This window comes from Conger conger, chromosome 2, assembly GCF_963514075.1.
Source record: "Conger conger chromosome 2, fConCon1.1, whole genome shotgun sequence".
Taxonomy (NCBI): domain Eukaryota; kingdom Metazoa; phylum Chordata; class Actinopteri; order Anguilliformes; family Congridae; genus Conger; species Conger conger.
Window position 1 is genome coordinate 74,848,714 of NC_083761.1, and position 20,169 is coordinate 74,868,882.

The 20,169-nt window shown below is 46.1% G+C and overlaps 1 protein-coding gene across 1 annotated transcript in view; it reads right to left on the reverse strand.

Moving 5' to 3' along the window:
- LOC133113895 (voltage-dependent T-type calcium channel subunit alpha-1I-like) overlaps positions 1–12,591 on the reverse strand; it is a 136,860-nt gene extending 124,269 nt beyond the window's left edge. Inside the window, exon 1 of the mRNA XM_061223026.1 lies at positions 12,353–12,591. Coding sequence (XP_061079010.1) covers positions 12,353–12,591 — 239 coding nt within the window. The remainder of the gene's footprint in view (positions 1–12,352) is intronic.
- Between the last annotated feature and the right edge of the window lie 7,578 nt (positions 12,592–20,169).

Here is a 20,169-nt window from a genome sequence, read left to right on the forward strand (position 1 = left end):
CACTGGGCTGTGAGGGGGTCAATAATTCAATTATATACTCAGGAGCTAAACCATGCAAAGCCTTATGTGTAATTGAAAGTATGTATCCTATATGTATGTGTGTGGGTGTGGTTGTGTGTGTGTGTGTGTGTGTGTCTGACTGTGTGTGTGTGTGTGTGTGTGTGTGTGTGCGTGTGAGTGCACACGTGTGTGTATGTGAGTGAGTATGTGCACATGTATGAGCCACTGTGTCAGACTGAGTGCCAGTCTCCCTGGCAGAGAAGTAGTGTGCCCTGTATCTCCTCTGCAGGACTGCAGTGTGAGTGTGTGAGTGCGTGAGTGTGTGAGTGTGTGTGTGTGTCTATGTGTGTGTGTGAGTGTGAGTGTGTGTGTGTGTGTCTGTGTGTGTGTGTGAGTGTGTGAGTGCGTGAGTGTGTCTATGTGTGTTTGTGAGTGTGAGTGTGTGTGTGTGTGTGTCTGTGTGTGTCTGTGAGTGTGTGAGTGTGTGTGTGTGTGTCTGTGAGTATGCCTGTGTGTGTGTGAGTGTGTGAGTGTGAGTGTGTGTCTGTGTGTGTGTGTGACTTTGGGTGTGTGTTTGTGTGTAAGTGAGTAGCAGAGCAGTAGTGTATCTCCTCTGCAGGACTGCAGTGTGAGTGACGCTATGATTGTGTGTAATTATAAGTGCAGAAATGATGTTGTTTCCCAGCGGTAATGACAACATGCCTCCTGTAGCACACAGGGTTTTGATCTTCTCACTGCCTGCTGTTTCTCATCTGAACGACAACACAACCCCACCCTGTGCTGTGAGTCACTCACACACACAGCCACACAATCACAAACACACATTCACCCACACACACATACACACTCACCTACACACAACCAAACACACGCACATGCACATTTACTTACCTACACACACGCACACGCACTCACCAACAGACAACCACACACTCTCACCTACACACACACACACTCACCCACACACACACACACACTCACCTACACACAACCACACAAACTCACTCACCTACACACAACCACACACACACACACAGACCTACACACACACACTCACACACAAAACCACAAACACACACACACACACTACACAGGGCTCCCTAACACTGTGTGTGAATGCAGCTATCGAGCAATACATTCATCCGTCAATATGTCTGCAGGCCTGACCTTTATGATAAAGCCTCACAAGGCTTCAGAAACAGCCTCTCAAAGGGACGATTGCCAGCTCTTTCTTCCCCGCTGACGACGGCGACACAGACAGGCTGCAGTCCAACCCGATTCTACTGCCTGTGCTCTGAAATCCATAACGTGATGGATGCCGTAGACTGGCTCATAATCACCTGACTAATTACTGCTCACAAAGCCTTTCAAAACTCAACAGTGCAGTTAATAGGTAAAGGCCACTCACATCATTCAAACCACACTGCATGTGCGTCTATATGTTCTTAGTTTATTTTTGCTTAACCCGTCCTTGTAATGCGTGGGTCTTTCATACCCAGGTAAGCTCTATTTCATAGGTTATGGATTTTATATTCTCTTTCTGAGTGCCCAAGCACCCTCCATCTAAAGGTGGAGTTTTTGATAGTTTCCCTCTGCCATACATTAAGAGCTCAGGCTTTTTGGTCCTGAAAAGCAATGTTCAGTGCTTGATCGATACTGCAGAAGAACGAAGAAGAAGTGAAGAACGTGCTCACCCCAGAAATACACTCATAAGGGCTGATCCACTCACTTTACCATACAGCTCGGAGCATTTCTGACAAACATGAGAGTGGTCAAACTTTATGCCGTCTGTACTGTGTGTGTGCATGCGCATGTGTGTGTAAACGTGGGTGTGTACTTTGGTGTGCACGTGCGTGTGTGTGTGTGAATGTGGGTGTGTGCTTTGGTGTGCGTGTGCATGTGTGTGAACGTGGGTGTGTACTGTGTGTGTGCATGTGCGTGCGTGTGTGAACGTGGGTGTGTGCTTTGGTGTGCGTGTGTGTGTGTGTACTGTGTGTGTGCATGTGCGTGTGTGTGTGAACGCGGGTGTGTACTGTCTGTGTCCATGTGCGTGTGTGTGTGAACGCGGGAGTGTACTTTGGTGTGCGTGTGCGTGTGTGTGTGAACGTGGGTGTGTACTTTGGTGTGTGTGTGCATGTGTGTGAACGCGGGTGTGTACTGTGTGTGTGCATATGCGTGTGTGTGTGAACATGGGAGTGTACTTTGGTGTGTGTGCGTGTGTGTGTGAACGTGGGAGTGTACTTTGGTGTGTGTGCGTGTGTGTGTGAACGCGGGAGTGTACTTTGGTGTGTGTGCGCGTGTGTGTGACGTACGTGGCGTGTAAAGCCCTGGGCAGTTGAGGAGCAGCAGAAGTGAAGGTTCCCGGTGAGACAGCGGGGCCGTGGCGGTGACAGGGCGGGCAGGTGTTTGATTAAGAGCGGACGGGGGCGGATTAATAAGTCTCCCTCAGCGCGGGAACACCCCGTTCCTCCCGTCTGCACCAGCGCCACGCCCGGCGGCCGGGGAGCGCCTGAGGGTGGCCTCCTAACTCAGCTGTCCCCTTCACTCCCTGCTCAGAGAAAGATTAAAACACTGACACAAGCACAGGCTCCTGTTAAAGGGCTGTCATCACTCAGAGAACTCCACTATCAGACATAAAGGGTTGATTTATGCTCATCTGTACGTATGTAAATGCAGTGTTCCCGTGTTAGCGTAGCTAGCGGTGGCTACATTACGCTCAAGCGTATGCATGTAAATGCAGTGTTCCAGTGTTAGCATAGTTAGCATTTGCTCGTTTATGCTTATCTGTATGTACATAAATACAGTTTCCCTGTGTTAGCAAAGTTAGCTGTGGCTGGTTTATGCTCATCTGTATGTATGTAAATTGAGTGTTCCTGTGTTAGCGTAGCTTGTGGTGGCTACATTATACTCAAGCGTATGCATGTAAATGCAGTGTTCCTGTGTTAGCATAGTTAGCATTGGCTGGTTTATGCTCATCTGTACCTTATGTAGGTACATGCAAACAAACATGTGTCACTTCATTAACAGTGCTTGGAGAAGAGATAATTATCCAGAACTGCTAAAACTTGACTGCAATGTAATGTGATATCCTGGGCACAGCATCAGGATTGGCTGAATATTGCAGACTGAAGTTTTTTTTGTGTTCCTGTTGTGCAAACATCATCTAATGCGACGACACCACCATTTATCATACAGGACAAACAGAGCCAACTATTAACACAACACCTGCTCTCAGCTCACAATTTATTTTCTAAATGGAGCTCACTTGAAAGGTGCTAATTGATATCAAGTTTAATTTATTACCACAACTAGACTAAGTCTTCCTCTACCACCCCAGCAGCACAGAGAAGAGGTGATTTGGAGAGGACTCCCCCTGGTCCCAGACATCATATTACTGAAACAACTTTGCCTGTGATGGGAAGGTAGATTCTGCACGGCAGACACCCGACGGGGAGTCTTCTCCATGGAAGAGGTGTCACGCCTGAAAGAGTATTAATGTTCCCGGTTACTGCGGTCTGCAGTAGCGTGTTGTTTACCGCCTGTCAGGAACCAGGGCCTGACTGGAGAAGAGTCAATGAGCTGAGACATTTCTGAGTGTAAGATGGCACCTCATGTTGCCTTTCCTTTCTTTACTGAAGCGAGCAGAGAAAGTGTAGCTGTAGAAGAGAAAAACCCGCTTTGCGGTGTAAAATGAGTGCTGAGATGTGTGGAGAACACGCCACTCAGTCCCCTCGAAAGGGACTGGACCAGCCCCGTCCTTTTATATGAGAAAGTGTATCTGGGGGTGGCCTGTAGCGTAGTGGTTAAGGTGCATGACTGGGATACGCAAGGTCGATGGTTCAATCCCCGGTGTAGCCAAAGTAAGATCCGCACCACCGTTGGGCCCTTGAGCAAGGCCCTTAACCCTGCATTTCTCCAGGGGAGGATTGTCTCCCGCTTAGTCGAGTCAACTGTATGTCGCTCTGGATAAGAGCGTCTGCCAAATGCCATTCATGTAATGTAATATGCTGACAGTCTAGTCTGAAGAGGAAATGTTTCACTCTCATTTAGGCCACAAAGCAGAGGCTGTGGCATACAGTAGGTTGTCACTTCTCTTTGGCAGTGTACTATGTGGGTCACCATTACTAAGAACAGAAATGAGGTAGTAGCTGTTTTAATGTAAAGTAATGTCTGTGTGGATGTAGCATTACTGTAAAACACGCTATGAATGCACAAAAGAGAAGGATTCGCAATATGTTCTCTTCAAAGCATAATACCTCACCATATGGACAGACTGTATACAGTATTATTTATTTATTTAGATGTATTTTGGAGGAGGTTTCTCCATTGGCATTTTGCAGTTTGCTGGTGTAACAAACTGTTTACTAGAGGACAGGTAGAAATGCACAGCCATATAACTCACAGAGAGAGAGAGGGTGGAGAAGGGGAAGAGTGTGTGTGTGTGTGTGTGTGTGTGCATGCGTGCATGTGTGTGTGTGTGAGTGTGTCTTTGTGTGTATGCATACGTGTGTGTATGTGTGTCTGTGTGTGTATGCATATGTGTGTGCGTGTGTGTATGTCTGTCTGTGTGTGTGTATGCATACGTGTGTGTGAGTGTGTGCAAGAGAGGCAGGGAAGACAGAGTGCAGAGTGCAGGAGGAGGACAGGGAAACAGAACGAGGGAAGAAGTAATAAAAATAATATATGATAATATCTGCAGGTTTAAACAAAGAGGAGCCAGTGGCCCTTTCTCTCCTGTCCCTTTCTCACGGAGGCAGTTTAACGTCTAATTGGGGTGAGAGCTGAAAGAGTATCGGCCTCTAGCTGCCTGAGCCGGACCATAAAGAGCAGCAGACACAAAGAGCCGGGATTCTCCGCTAATTATTCCAGCAGGCCGCGGCTCGGCCACGTACTGGAGCTTATCTTCAGAGGTGATAGAGAGAGAGAGAGGGACAGAGAGAGAGAGAGAGAGGGACAGAGAGAGAGAGAGAGAGGGACAGAGAGAGAGAGAGAGGGACAGAGAGAGAGAGAGAGAGAGAGAGAGAGAGTGAGAGAGAGAGAGAGAGAGAGAGAGAGAGGGACAGAGTGAGAGAGAGAGAGAGAGTGAGAGAGAGAGAGAGAGAGAGAGGGACAGAGTGAGAGAGAGTGAGAGAGAGAGAGAGAGTGAGAGAGAGAGAGAGAGAGAGAGAGGGACAGAGTGAGAGAGAGAGGGACAGAGTGAGAGAGAGAGAGAGAGAGAGTGAGAGAGAGAGAGGGACAGAGTGAGAGAGAGAGAGAGAGAGAGAGAGGGGGACAGAGAGAGAGAGAGAGGGATAGAGCGAGAGGGATGAGATAGAGGGATGAGAGTGAGGGACAGAGAGAGAGGGAAGAGAAGAGAGGGACAGAGAGAGAGAGGGATGAGAAGAGAAGGACAGGGAGAGAGGGATGAGAAGAGAGGAAAAGAGAGAGGGATGAGAAGAGAGGGAAATTGAGAGAGGGATGAAAAGAGAGGGAAATTGAGAGAGGGATGAGAGTGAGGGACAGAGAGAGAGGGATGAGAAGAGAGGGACAGAGAGAGAGAGGGATAAGAAGAGAGGGAAATTGAGAGAGGGATGAGAGTGAGGGACAGAGAGAGAGAGGGATGAGAAGAGAGGGAAAGAGAGAGCACTGGGAGCAGAGAGGGGAAGGGGGGTGTTTGAACTGGGTGGCCTGTAGCGTAGTGGTTAAGGTAAATGACTGGGACCCACAAGGTCGGTGGTTCGATCCCCGGTGTAGCCACAATAACATCCTCACGGCTGTTGGGCCCTTGGGCAAGGCCCTTAACCCTGCATTACTCCAGGGGAGGATTGTCTTCTGCTTAGTCTAATCAACTGCACATCGCTCTGGATAAGAGCGTCTGCCAAAATGTCAATAATGTAAATGTAATGAACTTTAGTCTCCTCTCAGCAGTAACTGGCAGACACACGGAGGACGTCTCCTGCTAGGGCATCCAGTAGCTTGTGCTGAATCCCGCCGGGGACGACGTGAACGGGTGAACGGGCCGCGTCCTTCCCGGGCGCTCAATCACACAACGGGCCGACCGGCACCACACCCTGCTATCGCCGGGATTTAATGCAATAACAGGATTGATTATCGATAGGCCAGGGCACCAGGCCTGGCGGAAGATCTGACCGCTAAGCCTCTGTCGCGTTAGCACGGGATCCCCGGAGAGGCGGGGAGCGGTCTCTCCACACTGCGGGGGGAGAGGCAGGAAGCAGCACGTCATCTCCACAGCCTAACTGGACGCAACTGAACAAACAACCAAGCAAGCAGCACAGCAGCGTTTAAAATGGAATCACCACAAAAGGCGGAGGCTGGAAGCAGAACGCGGTAATGTCTCCCGGTGGGAAACTAAGGCTCATCCAGTCAGGAAGGAAGGAGACAGCAGGTAGCAGCCGCCATGAATCCTGACTGCAGCAGCTTGTCTGCCTGTGAGTGCCTACAGGTGCATGACTGGGACCTGGAAGGTTGGTGGTTCATGCTCCGGTGTAGCCACAATAAGATCAGTGCAGCTGTTGGGCCCTTGAGCGAGGCCCTTAACCCCACATTTCTCCTGGCGGGGATCGGCTAGTCTAATAAACCGTAAGTCGCTTTGGATCAGAGCTGTTATGTTATGGTTACGTATGTTATGAGCGGTGACTGGAGCTGTCTGTGGTCCTGCTGTTTCAGCAGAGTGGGGGCCAGCTCTGCCTTCCACCCTGCGGTGGGGACTGGAGCTGTCCATGGTGCTGAAGTACTGCTGCTGCTCGCTCTTATGAATGAACTTTGATGTGATTGCTTCAGGCGAGATTTTAAATAAGCTGTATCAAGTTTCAGGATCCCTAGAGTATGCAGCTGCCACAAAAAAAAAGTAGGATAATTACGGAGAGTGTAGATGTATTCTTTATGAGTGCTAAGGTAAATCAGTTAACAATTAGTGACTGTGGAATGATTGTTGGTGCCAGACAGGGTGGTTTGAGTATCTCAGAAACTCCTAGGATCTCCTCAGTCTCTGTGTGTGCATAGAATGGTGCAAAAAAAAACAACCAAAAAAAAACATCCAGTGAACAGCGGTTTTGCAGGCAAAAACATGTTGTTAATGAGAGACGTCAGAGGAGAAGGGCCAGACTGGTTGAAGCTGACAAAGCTGCTCACTGAGTGTATGTTCTTGAGCAATACATTAAACTGGCTTCGCACCATTCAGCTCAGTGTGCATTTCAGCTCAGTGTGCATTTCAGCTCAGTGTGCATTTCAGCTCAGTGCGCATTTCAGCTCAGTGTGGATTTGTGAACCCCCACATTACAGCATTACTCCCTCTCACAGCACAATTACAATACATCTTTAGTTCCATTTAATTTATCGTCACCATATCTCAAGTGATATGACCACATTTAACTATTTTAGAAAGCGATGTAATTAAAATGAATGTAGTTTTCACTTGGTTATGTTGCATAACATGAGAGAGATAGAATTGCTCATAATATTGGTTTTACAGTCATGTTATAAATTATTAAGTTAATCTAAACGTACTTTTATCTCTTTCCCAAGGACAAGGAGAAGAAAATTGAGTTCATAAGACACTTATCAATATGATACCATGCAGTCAGGTGCTTATGCAACAGCCAAAGTCACTCAAGCAAATTACATTCAACTGTGAATGCACAATTAATCTTCCAGGTGAAAAAGATACAATAAAAGAATGAATACCAGTAAGCTGTCTAGTTATAAACATGTATAAGCATATATATATTTCTATATATATATATATGTATTGTGACTGACACAGGTCTTAGCATTATAATTCTTCGCAAATCTGTGATTAGAATGTTCTTAACTGAGCATTCTAATGCTGATATAACAGTCACTACTGGTAAGTGTTCTAGAAACAAACATAAAACAAAATCCCTCCTCTTCAAAGGGTTAAGTATGGCGGTGAATAGAATGGATTACATTTTACACAGTGACCTCCGATTCACCTCCGCTCTCTGCTCAAAGCACATTAATAAAATATCACCCCGCTAACACATCCCAAGGTGTAATGCCAAACTGTAAGGCGACTGAAGCTTAATGATGACAACTGTGACTGACTCCATAGGGATGGGCGGAGTCAGCTGTGTCTTGAGAGGCGGAACCTGTGCGTTTGCTGTGGGGGAGGGTGTCACGTGCTCGTCACAACCGGTCCTCAGCAGCCCACTGATCCTCTCTCAGAGAGGAGACAGAGAGCAGCCGCAGCAGACTGGGTGGGCGGTGGGGCAGGGGGGGGGAGCTGGCCTCAGGAAGGTGTGTAGAAAGCACACTGTGTGTCACTCAAGCAGTGAGGTGATCCTAGGGGCCTGAGCACCAGCAATGCAAACAGGAGGCTTACTCCTGGGGGACCCGACACCTCATCCACCGCGCTTCACTAGGAACAATCTGGAAGCCTTCACATCCACTGCTGCTGTAGAAGCAGACGTGGATTAATGCAGAGGACCTGAGAGTTCAGTCTTTACTGGTCCCTTCCCTCCTCTGAAAGCAGCCGTTCCACTGCGACACGGTGACACTCAGAGCGCTTAAGCAGGACGGTTAAGATCAAACTCAGAGTGTAACCACTATACATACAGTATACACACAAACACACACAGACACAGTATAGCACTGAGGCTATAAGGTAATATAGTATTTAGTGTGGTTTAGTTGAAACCACACTGTCCCCTAAAGCAGTTTCTCCTGAGATCCTGGAGCTGATAGGCTGGTGGCTTCAGTTTCTTCACTAAATCAGTCACATAAGAAAGTACAGCAATGTTTTAGCTCAACGCGCATGAGAGCATATGAAACCCAGAAAGAATGACCTGGACGAATACCCCTGAAAGCAGCTCTCCTGAGACCAGCTAGACTGGAGCTGAGGGAGCCTCCACAGAGGCCTGGAGCTGAGAGACCCTCCACAGAGGTCTGGAGCTGAGAGACCCTCCAAAGATGCTTCAGCATGGCTAGCTGGCCTGGCGTGCACTCTGGACACTTTCACAGAAGACACTGCAGTGATGGAGCATCACCAACACAATCAGGCTTTGCAAATTGGTGGAAGAGAACAAGTAAGGGATTAGAAATTGGTTGAAGGATCAGATAAGCAAAGTGGATTAGGGCTGGGAGCCAGAATGAATGTGTCAGGTGGACCAACGGAAAGCCTGAGGTGTGTGAAATTAGATTTGGACATCATTAACAGGGCAGGCCCACGGGCAGCAAGGTGCAAACATCAATCTCTCTCTCTGAATTCTTGAGAAATGTCCAACTGCAGGTCTTTGAACCAGAGTCAGAAGCAAGGATTGCAAATACAAAAAAAGTAACAGCAGTGTGTTGCCAGTCCAAGAGAACATTTGCAACAATGTTAAATGATGTTAAAGAACCTATCATTGCTCCTGTGAAGGATATGAATAGACAATGTTCCATAAATATTTAACAAAAAAAGGAACAGCAATGTTTTAGACTGTGCCACTTAGCCAAGCGATCATGGTTATGCCAGCAACAGCAGAAAGTATATCTGAGAAACAGGGATTGTGTGCAGATCAGATTACAGGGGATAAGGGGAAGATACGATCATTATAACTGCATCCCCTTGTATGTCTGCAGCAAAGGCGAAGAGATAACAGGTCTAGACGGAGCTTTCGGACAGCGACTGGAGTCTAAAATGCACTGCAGCTTTGGCCTGTCTACTGGCCTGGATTTGATATCCTATCACAAACCAGACTCACAGACATATGGCTGTATTCGGTGTGCAGGAAGGGAGCAGGGCAATCCGAGGACCACGCCTACTGTTTCAGTAGACACACACCTGGACTACGTTAAGAATCAGTCCAGGAGTTAAAAGTCTGCTTCGTTCCACAGTAGGGGGCTGAGACTGGGGAACCGTCACATCACGAGAGAGAGCCGAGTGCGTGGAGCCAGAGAAATGTCAAGCTGCCACCCTAAGCTGAAAAGATACCGTTCCGGTTCTAATTTATTTTGCCTTTCTTATTTTAGTTTATTGTTTTCGCCCAGAGCCCGTGAGGGGATGGGGTAAGACTTTTTGTTTATTTTCCACTGTCCCTCTCTCTCCTCCCTGTTCCGCCAGATTTTATAAAACGCTGGTGCGATCCGGAATTTCTGTATCTCCCTGTGTCCAGCTCTTCTGTCCTCCCACGGCACATATGTACACAAATACAAACATACACACACACACACATACACACACATACACACATACACACACACTCACACACATACACACACACACACACTCACACACACACACACATACACATACAGACACACACACATACACATACACACACACACACACTCACACATACACATACACACACATACACACACATACACACACACACACACATACACATACAGACACACACATACACATACACACACACACACTCACACATACAGACACACACACACACACACATACACACATGCACACATGCACACACACACACACACACACAGACTCACACACATACACACACATGGACACATACATACACGCACACACACACACACACACATGGACACATACATACACACACATACACACACATGGACATACACACACACACACACACATGCACACACACATGCACACACACATATACAAACACACATGCACGCACACACATGCACGCATACATACACATACACACACAGACATACACACACATGCACACACACAAACACACACACACACATACACACATACACACACACGCACACACACACTGCCCTCGCCTGTGCTTGTGCAGCCTCTCTCCCCATACTACTGAAAGGTGCCTCAGATGAGAGGCAGTAATTACGGCCTTTGTTCCCTGATGCAAGATGAATATCATTCAGAGCGTAATGAAACACTCTTGTCACCTGGTCCGCGGGGCACGGAGCCTGGGGCAGGAGCCGCGCGAGAGGCCGGGCGGCAGGCGGAGTGAGCGTCGCTCGGGCTGATGGTGTGAGATTGAAGTTTCAGCTCCTTGTCACTCCTGCAGTGTGTGCGGAAAGCACGGCGGATGAATCCCGCGGCACTAGAACCGTCCCCACTGCACACACTCCCGTTACCTCCGCAGAAGCGTCTGCCAGTCAGCCTATCACACCACCAGCCACAGTAACCCACACACTGAGACCATCTCTCCGCAAAACCAGCATGCCAAAAAGGTGACAGAAATGTAAACAGTGGGAGAAAAAAAAGCATTCAGTCAAGCCAAAATCGGAATATACTATAAAGGATGAAGGGAAACTGAGAGAATGAACACCTCTGCGGAGATTAAACTCAAACAGACAGCACACCACAGCTATTTGACCAACACTGGAAGCCAAATAATATTTCACGCAGAACAAATTTTCTTTGACCCAGACAGAAGCTGTATTATAACCTGCAGGGGTCTACATTGTTGTTGTGAATTCACACATGGGGATGGCTAGCGCAGTCAGCTGGATGAGCTCCCACACTGAGCTGCTCTGTTTCTATCTCTGTCTACAGTACAAAATGCCAGTGTGCTAACCGCTAACCCACACACACACACATACACACACACACACACTGAGCTGCTCTGTTTCTGTCTCTGTCTCTGTCTACAGTACAACATGCCAATGTGCTAACCGCTAACACACACACACACACACACACACACACACTGAGCTGCTCTGTTTCTGTCTCTGTCTACAGTACAACATGCCAATGTGTTAACCGCTACCACACACAGACACACACAAACAAACTGAGCTGCTCTCTTTCTGTTCTTAGTCTACAGTAAAACACGCAGATGGATGTGCTAATACACAAACACAAACACACACACTGAGCTGTTCTGTTTCTATCTCTGTCTACAGGACAACGTGCCAATGTGCTAACCGCTAACCCACACACACACATACACACACACACACACACACACACACACACACACACACACACACTGAGCTACTCTGTTTCTATCTCCGTCTACAGTACAACACTGAACTCTGCTTCTCTCAGAGGCAAAGGATATGATTGGGAGACCATGCAGATGTACTCACATGTATAGTACTGTACTAGCTCCATTTCTCATGGGAAAAAGATACCAGCTGCCACCTCATGAGATGTACTCAAATACACAATGATAATCTATTTTCTGCAGGAGTACAGAATTTGGGTTACTGAGACCACACAGATGTATTCACACTCACATAGCTGGTAAAGGACATGGATTAGAGAGACCACACGGATGTACTTACACTCACAGAGCTGGTAAAGGACATGGATTAGAGAGACCACACAGATGTACTCACGCTCACAGAGCTGGTAAAGGACAAGGATTAGAGAGACCACACGGACGTACTCACGCTCACAGAGCCGGTGTACGTTTCTCAGGGTAAAGGATATGGGCTGGAGAACATGCGGATGCACCAGTTGCGGGGATAGGTGGTCTGTTTGAGGCAGAAGAAGACGATGGGGGCCAGCTTAGGGAAGGGCACCACCAGAGTGCTGAGCTCACTGCTGACGTCATCGGCCGGCCCCGCCTCCTCCGTGGCCTCCTCCCCCTGGGCGGGGCCGTAGTCCTCGCACAGCCCCGCCCCGACGTGGGCCATGGCCAGCCCTCCGGGACACTCCTCGCTCGTCATGGCAACGCAGAAATCTGGGAGATAAAATCAACAGAAAGACTTATGGAGAGGTGCAGGCTGCATTCACACTCAGAAATGAATGTTACATTACATTACATTAACGGCATTTTGGCAGGCACTCTTATCCAGAGCGACACAGTTGATTAGACTAAGCAGGAGACAATACTCCCCTGGAGCAATGCAGGGTTAAGGGCCTTGCTCAAGGGCCCAACGGCTGTGTGGATCTTATTGTGGCTACACTGGGGATCAAACCATAGACCTGTCATGTACCTTAGCCACTACGCTACAGGCCACCCTATGTACAAATATACGAAAATGCTTGTTGCTGGGGGAATGTTGCTTTTTTGCTGGGAAAATATACTCAAGAGAACCGTATTATCAGGGTACATTTGAAAAATTAGATACTTGACGAACAAAAATGTACCTCCACTTTCACTTTATTTCTGAAAGTGGGACACACACACAAACATTTCTCACACTGGAAACATATCTGGCCCAGCTCTTCTGGACCAACATTTTTTGATAAATGGCTCAAAACGAGGAGAGCTTTTTGTCTGGGCTCAGTGTTATCTTTATTAGATATGTTCCACCTAGAAGACAATGATAAACACATTCCGAAGAATACATTGTGTAAACTCTTCTCAAAAACACAAATACCAGTAAGAAAGTAGGCCTCATTCTGAAATGAATGGCTAGTGCTGGTGTGATCTGAGGTAACGGTTATCATTGCTCTGCATGGGCCTCCTACACAGCCCTCTCATCCTCTCAGAGCCTCTGTGCATTCATCAGTCCTCGATACGCTCTCCGTCCTTCTCTCTCACTTATACACTCTTATTTACTCTAGGCAGTTTGATTGACGTGCAATTTTCAACTCGAGTTTACTCCAAAAGAGTCCATTGTTTGTCCACACAGATGGCTGCCCTGCTGTAGAATCCAGCTATGCCAGCTTGGCCAGCTTGGAAATTGATTTGGTCAAGCTGATCATGAAGCTGGTCTAGTTGGGTATGAGCTCGTCAACCAGCATGGCCAAGCTGGTCATAAAGCTGCTCTAAATGGGTATGAGCTGGTCAACCAGGTAGCTTGGTGGCTTGTCTGAGCTACCAGGTGTTAAACATAATTTGAATCAGTCAAACCAGGTCAAGCTTGGAGATGGTCTGAACGGGTCAACCAGCTAAACCATGTTGAGCTGGGAGCATGTCGGAAATGGTCAACCAGCTATCAGCTAGCCTGAGCTGTTTTTTCAGCAGGATGCTTCATGTTCTTAACATCTCCCATTGGCAGAGTTCTCTTTTAAAAGTTTTTTCAAGAGTTTAATATACTGGATAGTTGCTACACAGAATCTGTGTCATCATTTACGAGTGATTTCATTACTTCCTGTTCACACCAAGTCAATACCAAGCACAGAAAGGAATGAATAAAGAAAGTAAGTCTGAAATAAATGCAGTTCTCCAGTGTTTTTCCATCTAAAGCATTCATATCATCTGAGAGACACTCGGACAAGATGGACCTAGAAAAATAAACCTTTCAGTTTCTATTACAGAACATCTTAAAATTTGATAAATGTTCAATTGTAAGAACGCATTTGTGATTTTTGTGACAGTTTTTATTTTCATGAAAAGCAATATCCTGAAAAGAATAGCACACACTGATCTTTCTGAATTGTTTTGACACATCTTTTGAACAACTGACAAGGTACACAGCGTGCATTGATTATATACCAGACTTAACCTATCATCGTGTTCAAGAGGTGGCAAGCATATACATGCATATGATTGCCTTACATCATATTACCATAAATATTATGTACGATTATCAATGATCAGTAAAATATATATTAGGCTGCAGACTAGAATTAATGCGTGAGTTAAATAATGGAATCTAGAGTTGGACGCATCCAAATATTAGTTACCAAGATAAAAAGTAAATGGATGGCATTTATATAGCGCCTTTATCCAAAGCGCTGTACAATTGATACTTCTCATTCACCCATTCATACACACACGCACACACCAACAGCGATTGGCTGCCATGCAAGGCCCCGACCAGCTCATCAGGAGCATTTGGGAGTTAAGTGTCCTGCACAGGGACACTTCGATACAGCCCGGGCGGGGGATCGAACCGGCAACCCTCCGACTGCCAGACGACTGCTCTTACTGCCTGAGCCATGTCGCCCCATGTAAATGTGTAAAAGTGTTACATTACTGGCATTTAGCAGACATTTAATCCAAAACATATTTTACATTGTGATAAATGATTATTATATGATAAATACTGAAGCAGTTCTGGTTAAGAGCCTTACTCAGGGATACAATGGCAGTACCCTAACTGGGAATCCTTTGGGGTACATGCCTCGCTCCTTAACCATACCACATCCAGCTGTTTAAAAAATGGCGTGAGCTGGTTAAACCATGTTCAGTATGGAGGTGGTTTAACTGGTCAACCAACTTCCAGCTGTTTCAAAACCTAGCTTGAGCTGTTTTTTTTTCCAGCAGGGCATACAGTACATATACTGCAGAACTGAGGTTTTAACACACATCTGATGATACTGTACTGTAGATGGGGAGAGAGTCTGAATCTGATTATTGCAGATGACTCATTCTACCGCTGTCGGGTCAGAGATGAAAACTGACTCGCTTGGTGATTCAAGGCCGCCCAGCAGAAAGCTCGTGTAGGAGTGTGGAGCCTGGTAATCGATTGGGTAGGAATGAACCGTGACCTCAACTTCCTGTTGGGGAATCTCCCTGATCTTCAGCAACTGCCGTGAGAAGTGAGCAGAAGCTGGAGAAAGTCGCAAAGCAGAGATATTTTATGGAATGGAAGAACTTATCTATAAGCAGCTTTCCAGTCTGGGCTGAGGGAGCAGCCTAGAAAGCATCTGCCAAATGAGCTATTAGTGGCTCAGTTTGGGAAGCTGGCTAACAGATAGTTTTGCAAGTGTAAGTGCACCCCCTAAGGGAAAGTCGTTGAACCAGGAGCTGGGAGCAGTATTCTGTGTGGTGTTCTCCGTATGTGTTGAGGAAAAGGCTGCAATAGTCTTTCTACTTGAGATCTCAACACCAAGATTTGTTTTTGCAGAATGGGACATGGCAACAGAATGGCCCAGAATTATGTGAGGTAAGGGATTTGCTAATAGATCAGAAGAGAGACAACAGAGATCTGAGCACTATGTCTCTCCTGGAGAGGTTAAGGTCAAGATAATTCAACATCTTACCCGCAGATATCTCTATTCAACCTTCCATGTTACATCTAAGGGAACTTCAAAACCAGCCATTCATACTCCATTTAACTATTACATTTGGTTTAAACTAAAGAAAACAAAGGAGCACAAGGCCATAAAAGCGTGCAATAACCGACTACAGTTACTATGCAGAGATGAATGGGTCAAGAAGCCTCTGAGAACATCCTCTGAGTGTAGATTCTGACCGCGGGATTTTTACTGAACAAGGCTGTGTAAAATGCACACAGAGAATAACAGACTATGACACATTCAGACAGCATCACTGCTACTTCTCAAGGCCACTTTCCCAGGACAACACATTTGTTGCATTATCAAAGGGCAGGATTATCAGGACAGAAACCAGCTGGACTCATGTCATTTCATTCGATGCAGTCCAAGGAGCACTTTGACACTATTCGGAGAATAGTCATTTTGTTAGCAAAACAAAAACAACCTGGAAGCTGTCTTGCTCTGAACTTCATCAATGTGCCTGCTGTCTCTCTTGCCACTGACAATCACAGTTCTCAAATTCAATGACAGAGCCAGGCTAAATCCTGGGATTTGTGTAAAAACTCTATATGCATTATGACTGTAAATATGCCTAAGTGAGAGGCAGACAGAGACATCAGCCCAGGCAATTGTGAGTGTGGTGTGGTATACACAGCTGTTTATTGCCTGTGTTTTTCTTCCTTCTCCCTTCTTTGCATGATGTACATTTTCCTTCCTGTGTCTCTAGGGCAGAGATCATCAAACCATGGTCCTCAAGGTCTGAGAACTGCTGCTTTTCCACCCTCCCTTTACCTGGGAGTCAGGTGTGATGATGTCTGCTCTAGGGCTAAATACACAGCTGCCGGAAAGCCTCATCCTTAACCCTTACCCTAACCCTCATCCTGTTACAGCCTTGTATTCTTTCCACTGTCTGGTGAACATGTTGTGTGAGTCACATGTTCAATTTAAAAGTCACAAATGACAGGGGAAAAGAGGAGATGTGAAAATTTTGCATTCAGTGTTTAATTCTGCCTGTCCTGACAAAGACATTTTGTTGACATGCATAACCACTGTCTAATAATAAGAAGCTCCTTATATGTGAAAATGAAATTTTCTGTTATTGTTCTGGCTTGAAAATAGCTGAGAAAAGAGCTCTTGCCTACTTAGATAGAGAGCATCAGTTTGTTTGAAGGAAAAGGTCAAAAATCCTAAATCCTAAATGTGCAAAGCTCATTCTGACAGACCCATTGATCAGACTCTGCATATTGTGTTGGTGAAAAAGGCACTCAAACTTGAAGGTGCAACATGATGAAATGTGTAAAGATGCTGCACATAGTACTGACACTAGTCACAGTCACACCTATCTAACAGAAAATAATCAAAACTTAATATAAACAACATGCGCCACAAATGATATCTGACAAGGATTTACAACTGAATTTGAAAGATGTGGGAGCTTCCCACAGCAAATTGTCATTGCTTAAAGACACAATGAATTACATCAGGTCAGTGTGCACAGCTTATTGTATCTCAAAACTACAAGGCCAAAGTCAGAGCCAAATAAATCATCCTGGACATAGTGATGCAATGTTATACGTGCGTGTATGCTTGTGTGTGCATGTGTGTGCGTGTGATTCAGAGAGAGATTGTGCCAAGACAACCCTACATACTGACATTCTGAACAGCACGAACCTAGCTGCTAATAGCAACAAGTGATTTACAGGAGTAACCTACGGCTGTCCTCCTTCACGTTACTAATGTATGTTAACACCCTGCTGACCTGAGAACAAGCACACATTTGGTTTTAACAAGATGTGCAGTAATTTGCTGCTTAAAATGCTCCTGTAATTAAACATAATCCCTCAGCGCCATTGATCGCAAGGACCTGATTCATCCCCTTTCAACCCTGGCCACACGAAATGAGAGTGCTGTCGCTTCACAAGAGAGGATCCTGGAGTGGAGAGATGCGCTGAGACCAGGGTGAGAGCTTAAGTACCTTCCAGTGTTCCCAGACAACCTCTTATAGCTGCAGCAGGGTGCAGACCCTGAGAAACCTCACAACTGAGGGAGAGAGAGAGAGGGAAGGACGGAGGGAGAGACAGGGAGAGGGGGAGAGGGAGAGAGGGGAGAGAGCGAGAGAGCGAGGGAAGGAGGGAGGGAGAGAGAGAAAGAGAGAGAGCAAGAGAGAGAGAAAGAGAGCAAGAGAGCGAGAGAGAGAAATGTACTAAATGGTATAAAAGCACCTCATAACCCTCCACAGCAACTGATTGCATGTGAGTATCTTTTAATGCCCAGCTCCCATGATGCTAGGCCTGTGGTTATTTAAGGACTTATTCCTTCTGTCTCTGCATGCACACACACACACAGACACAGAGACGCAGACACACACATGCACACACACACACAAGATTTGAAAATATTTTGCAGACCACCGATATCCACCAAAGTCCCAATGATACGATCTGTCTGACCTGTCCGAGCAGCAGAACACAATAACCAGATACATCCCCCCCCACCCACCCCCCCCGCCTGCCTGATCACAAACTGCAAGAAGGTGGACAAGATCCACCACCCCCATGTGCGCGTGCTGCAGTTTGACGTACTTCCTCCCGGTGGTATTGTGTTTAATGTGGAATAGTGGATAAATTTAGCGCGGTGAATGAGCGTGTTCACCCCTGCTGCTGGCCTCAGGGCGGGGGTGGGTGGGTGGGTTGTTTTTGTTTTTCGCTGAGCCCTGAGGGGGAACAGGAGCGCTGTTAGAGCTCCAGATGGTGACAGGGCCTGGGGGAGCAGCAGCGCTCCTGTCCTAGCACGGACCGCAGGCCCCTGTGTGCGACGACGACGCGGATCTAACGCACTCTCAGTCACTCTGAGCCCGCGCTAACGGCTCTGCATGCTGAGCACATTTCATCCACAATGAATACCCCAGTATGAGCAGCTAGTGAAGTTTGACTTATCTCTCTCCCCCTGATGAATCCCTCTGTAGTCTTAACATTCTGTATGGCCCCCTTCTCCTGAGGGTCAAAAATGACCCGCCTTCACCAAAAACCCTAAAATAAAGCAGCTTCATTGAATTTTTTTATATTTTGCATGAAGAAACAACCTGTCACTCATCAGAAACGTTGTCATGAAATTTGAAGTTGAAAAAATATCATTTAGGGGTTTTCTCTGCTGTTAAACAAAGTGGGGGGTCATTTTTTACACTTAAGACAAAACAAGGGTTAAAATAATTCCATAATTTACTGGCGTATTACTATAGTTATTCTGTACACAGTACTTTTCCTTTCATTAAACCCTTGTCATCCATTATCTGTTTTCTCAGATCACATTTCACGGTAGCTAATGTGAAAATGAAATTCCTTTAAGCATTCAGTGCTTCCTGTTTAATATCTTAACTTGACAACGAAAATTTTTTTTCTCATTTTGAAGCAACTAATCAATCTATAATGGATTTTATACAATTTCCTGATTTGAATTTTTAAAGTACATCCTTCATTTAAGGGACTTCATCCTTCTTTCTTACCTTCTTAGTTTTACACTGATTTTCACACAGTAGGGAAACAGAGAGGGATTCAGACAGACAGAGACAGGGCCATAGTGTAGACAGTAGCAGGGAATCCAGTGCCAAGAGGCTTTTAGTATGTTGGGCTTATATAGGGGTTAAGATGCAGCTCTCCGATGGACTGCAACACACGGTCTCCCTCTGTTTTGAATTGTTGAGTATAAATGCAAATACTGAGTGTGACTCATACTTCCTATTTACACCTTCAAGAAAATGCAACTCATATGCACATGCAGTAATATTAAGAGTATTTTTGGATGTGTTTACCACTGACCATAACACAACACAGTACACACACAGACAAACTACATACATATGCATCTCATAAGAACACACAACAGTGTGAACATGAAGCACATGAATGTACCCACATACCACACACACACACACACACACACACACACACACACACACACACACACAAACTACATACGTACTTGCTCATGGGATAATCCATGTTACTTAAAAATCCATGTTACAATAATATTTGAATGACCTGCTCAGTTTTTATAGATGAGCTTGAGTTAAGAAATCAACCTCATTGATTTTTCCATAAGGGCTGACCCGCAGCAAAATAACGATGCTTTGGCACTTTCAACAGAACATTGAGGAATTCAGATTTGGCACCGTTCTATAAGGTCACCTCTATCTCAAGCTCATTATATATGTATGTCATTAATTAATCTGTGGTGTCCCATGACCCAGAGGCTGTTGCACATGATAACTGTATCACCATAATATTCTGTACGGCAACCCGCGTCTCGTCTGCCAAGGGATATTACACACCACGACCGTCCTAACATACCTCTGA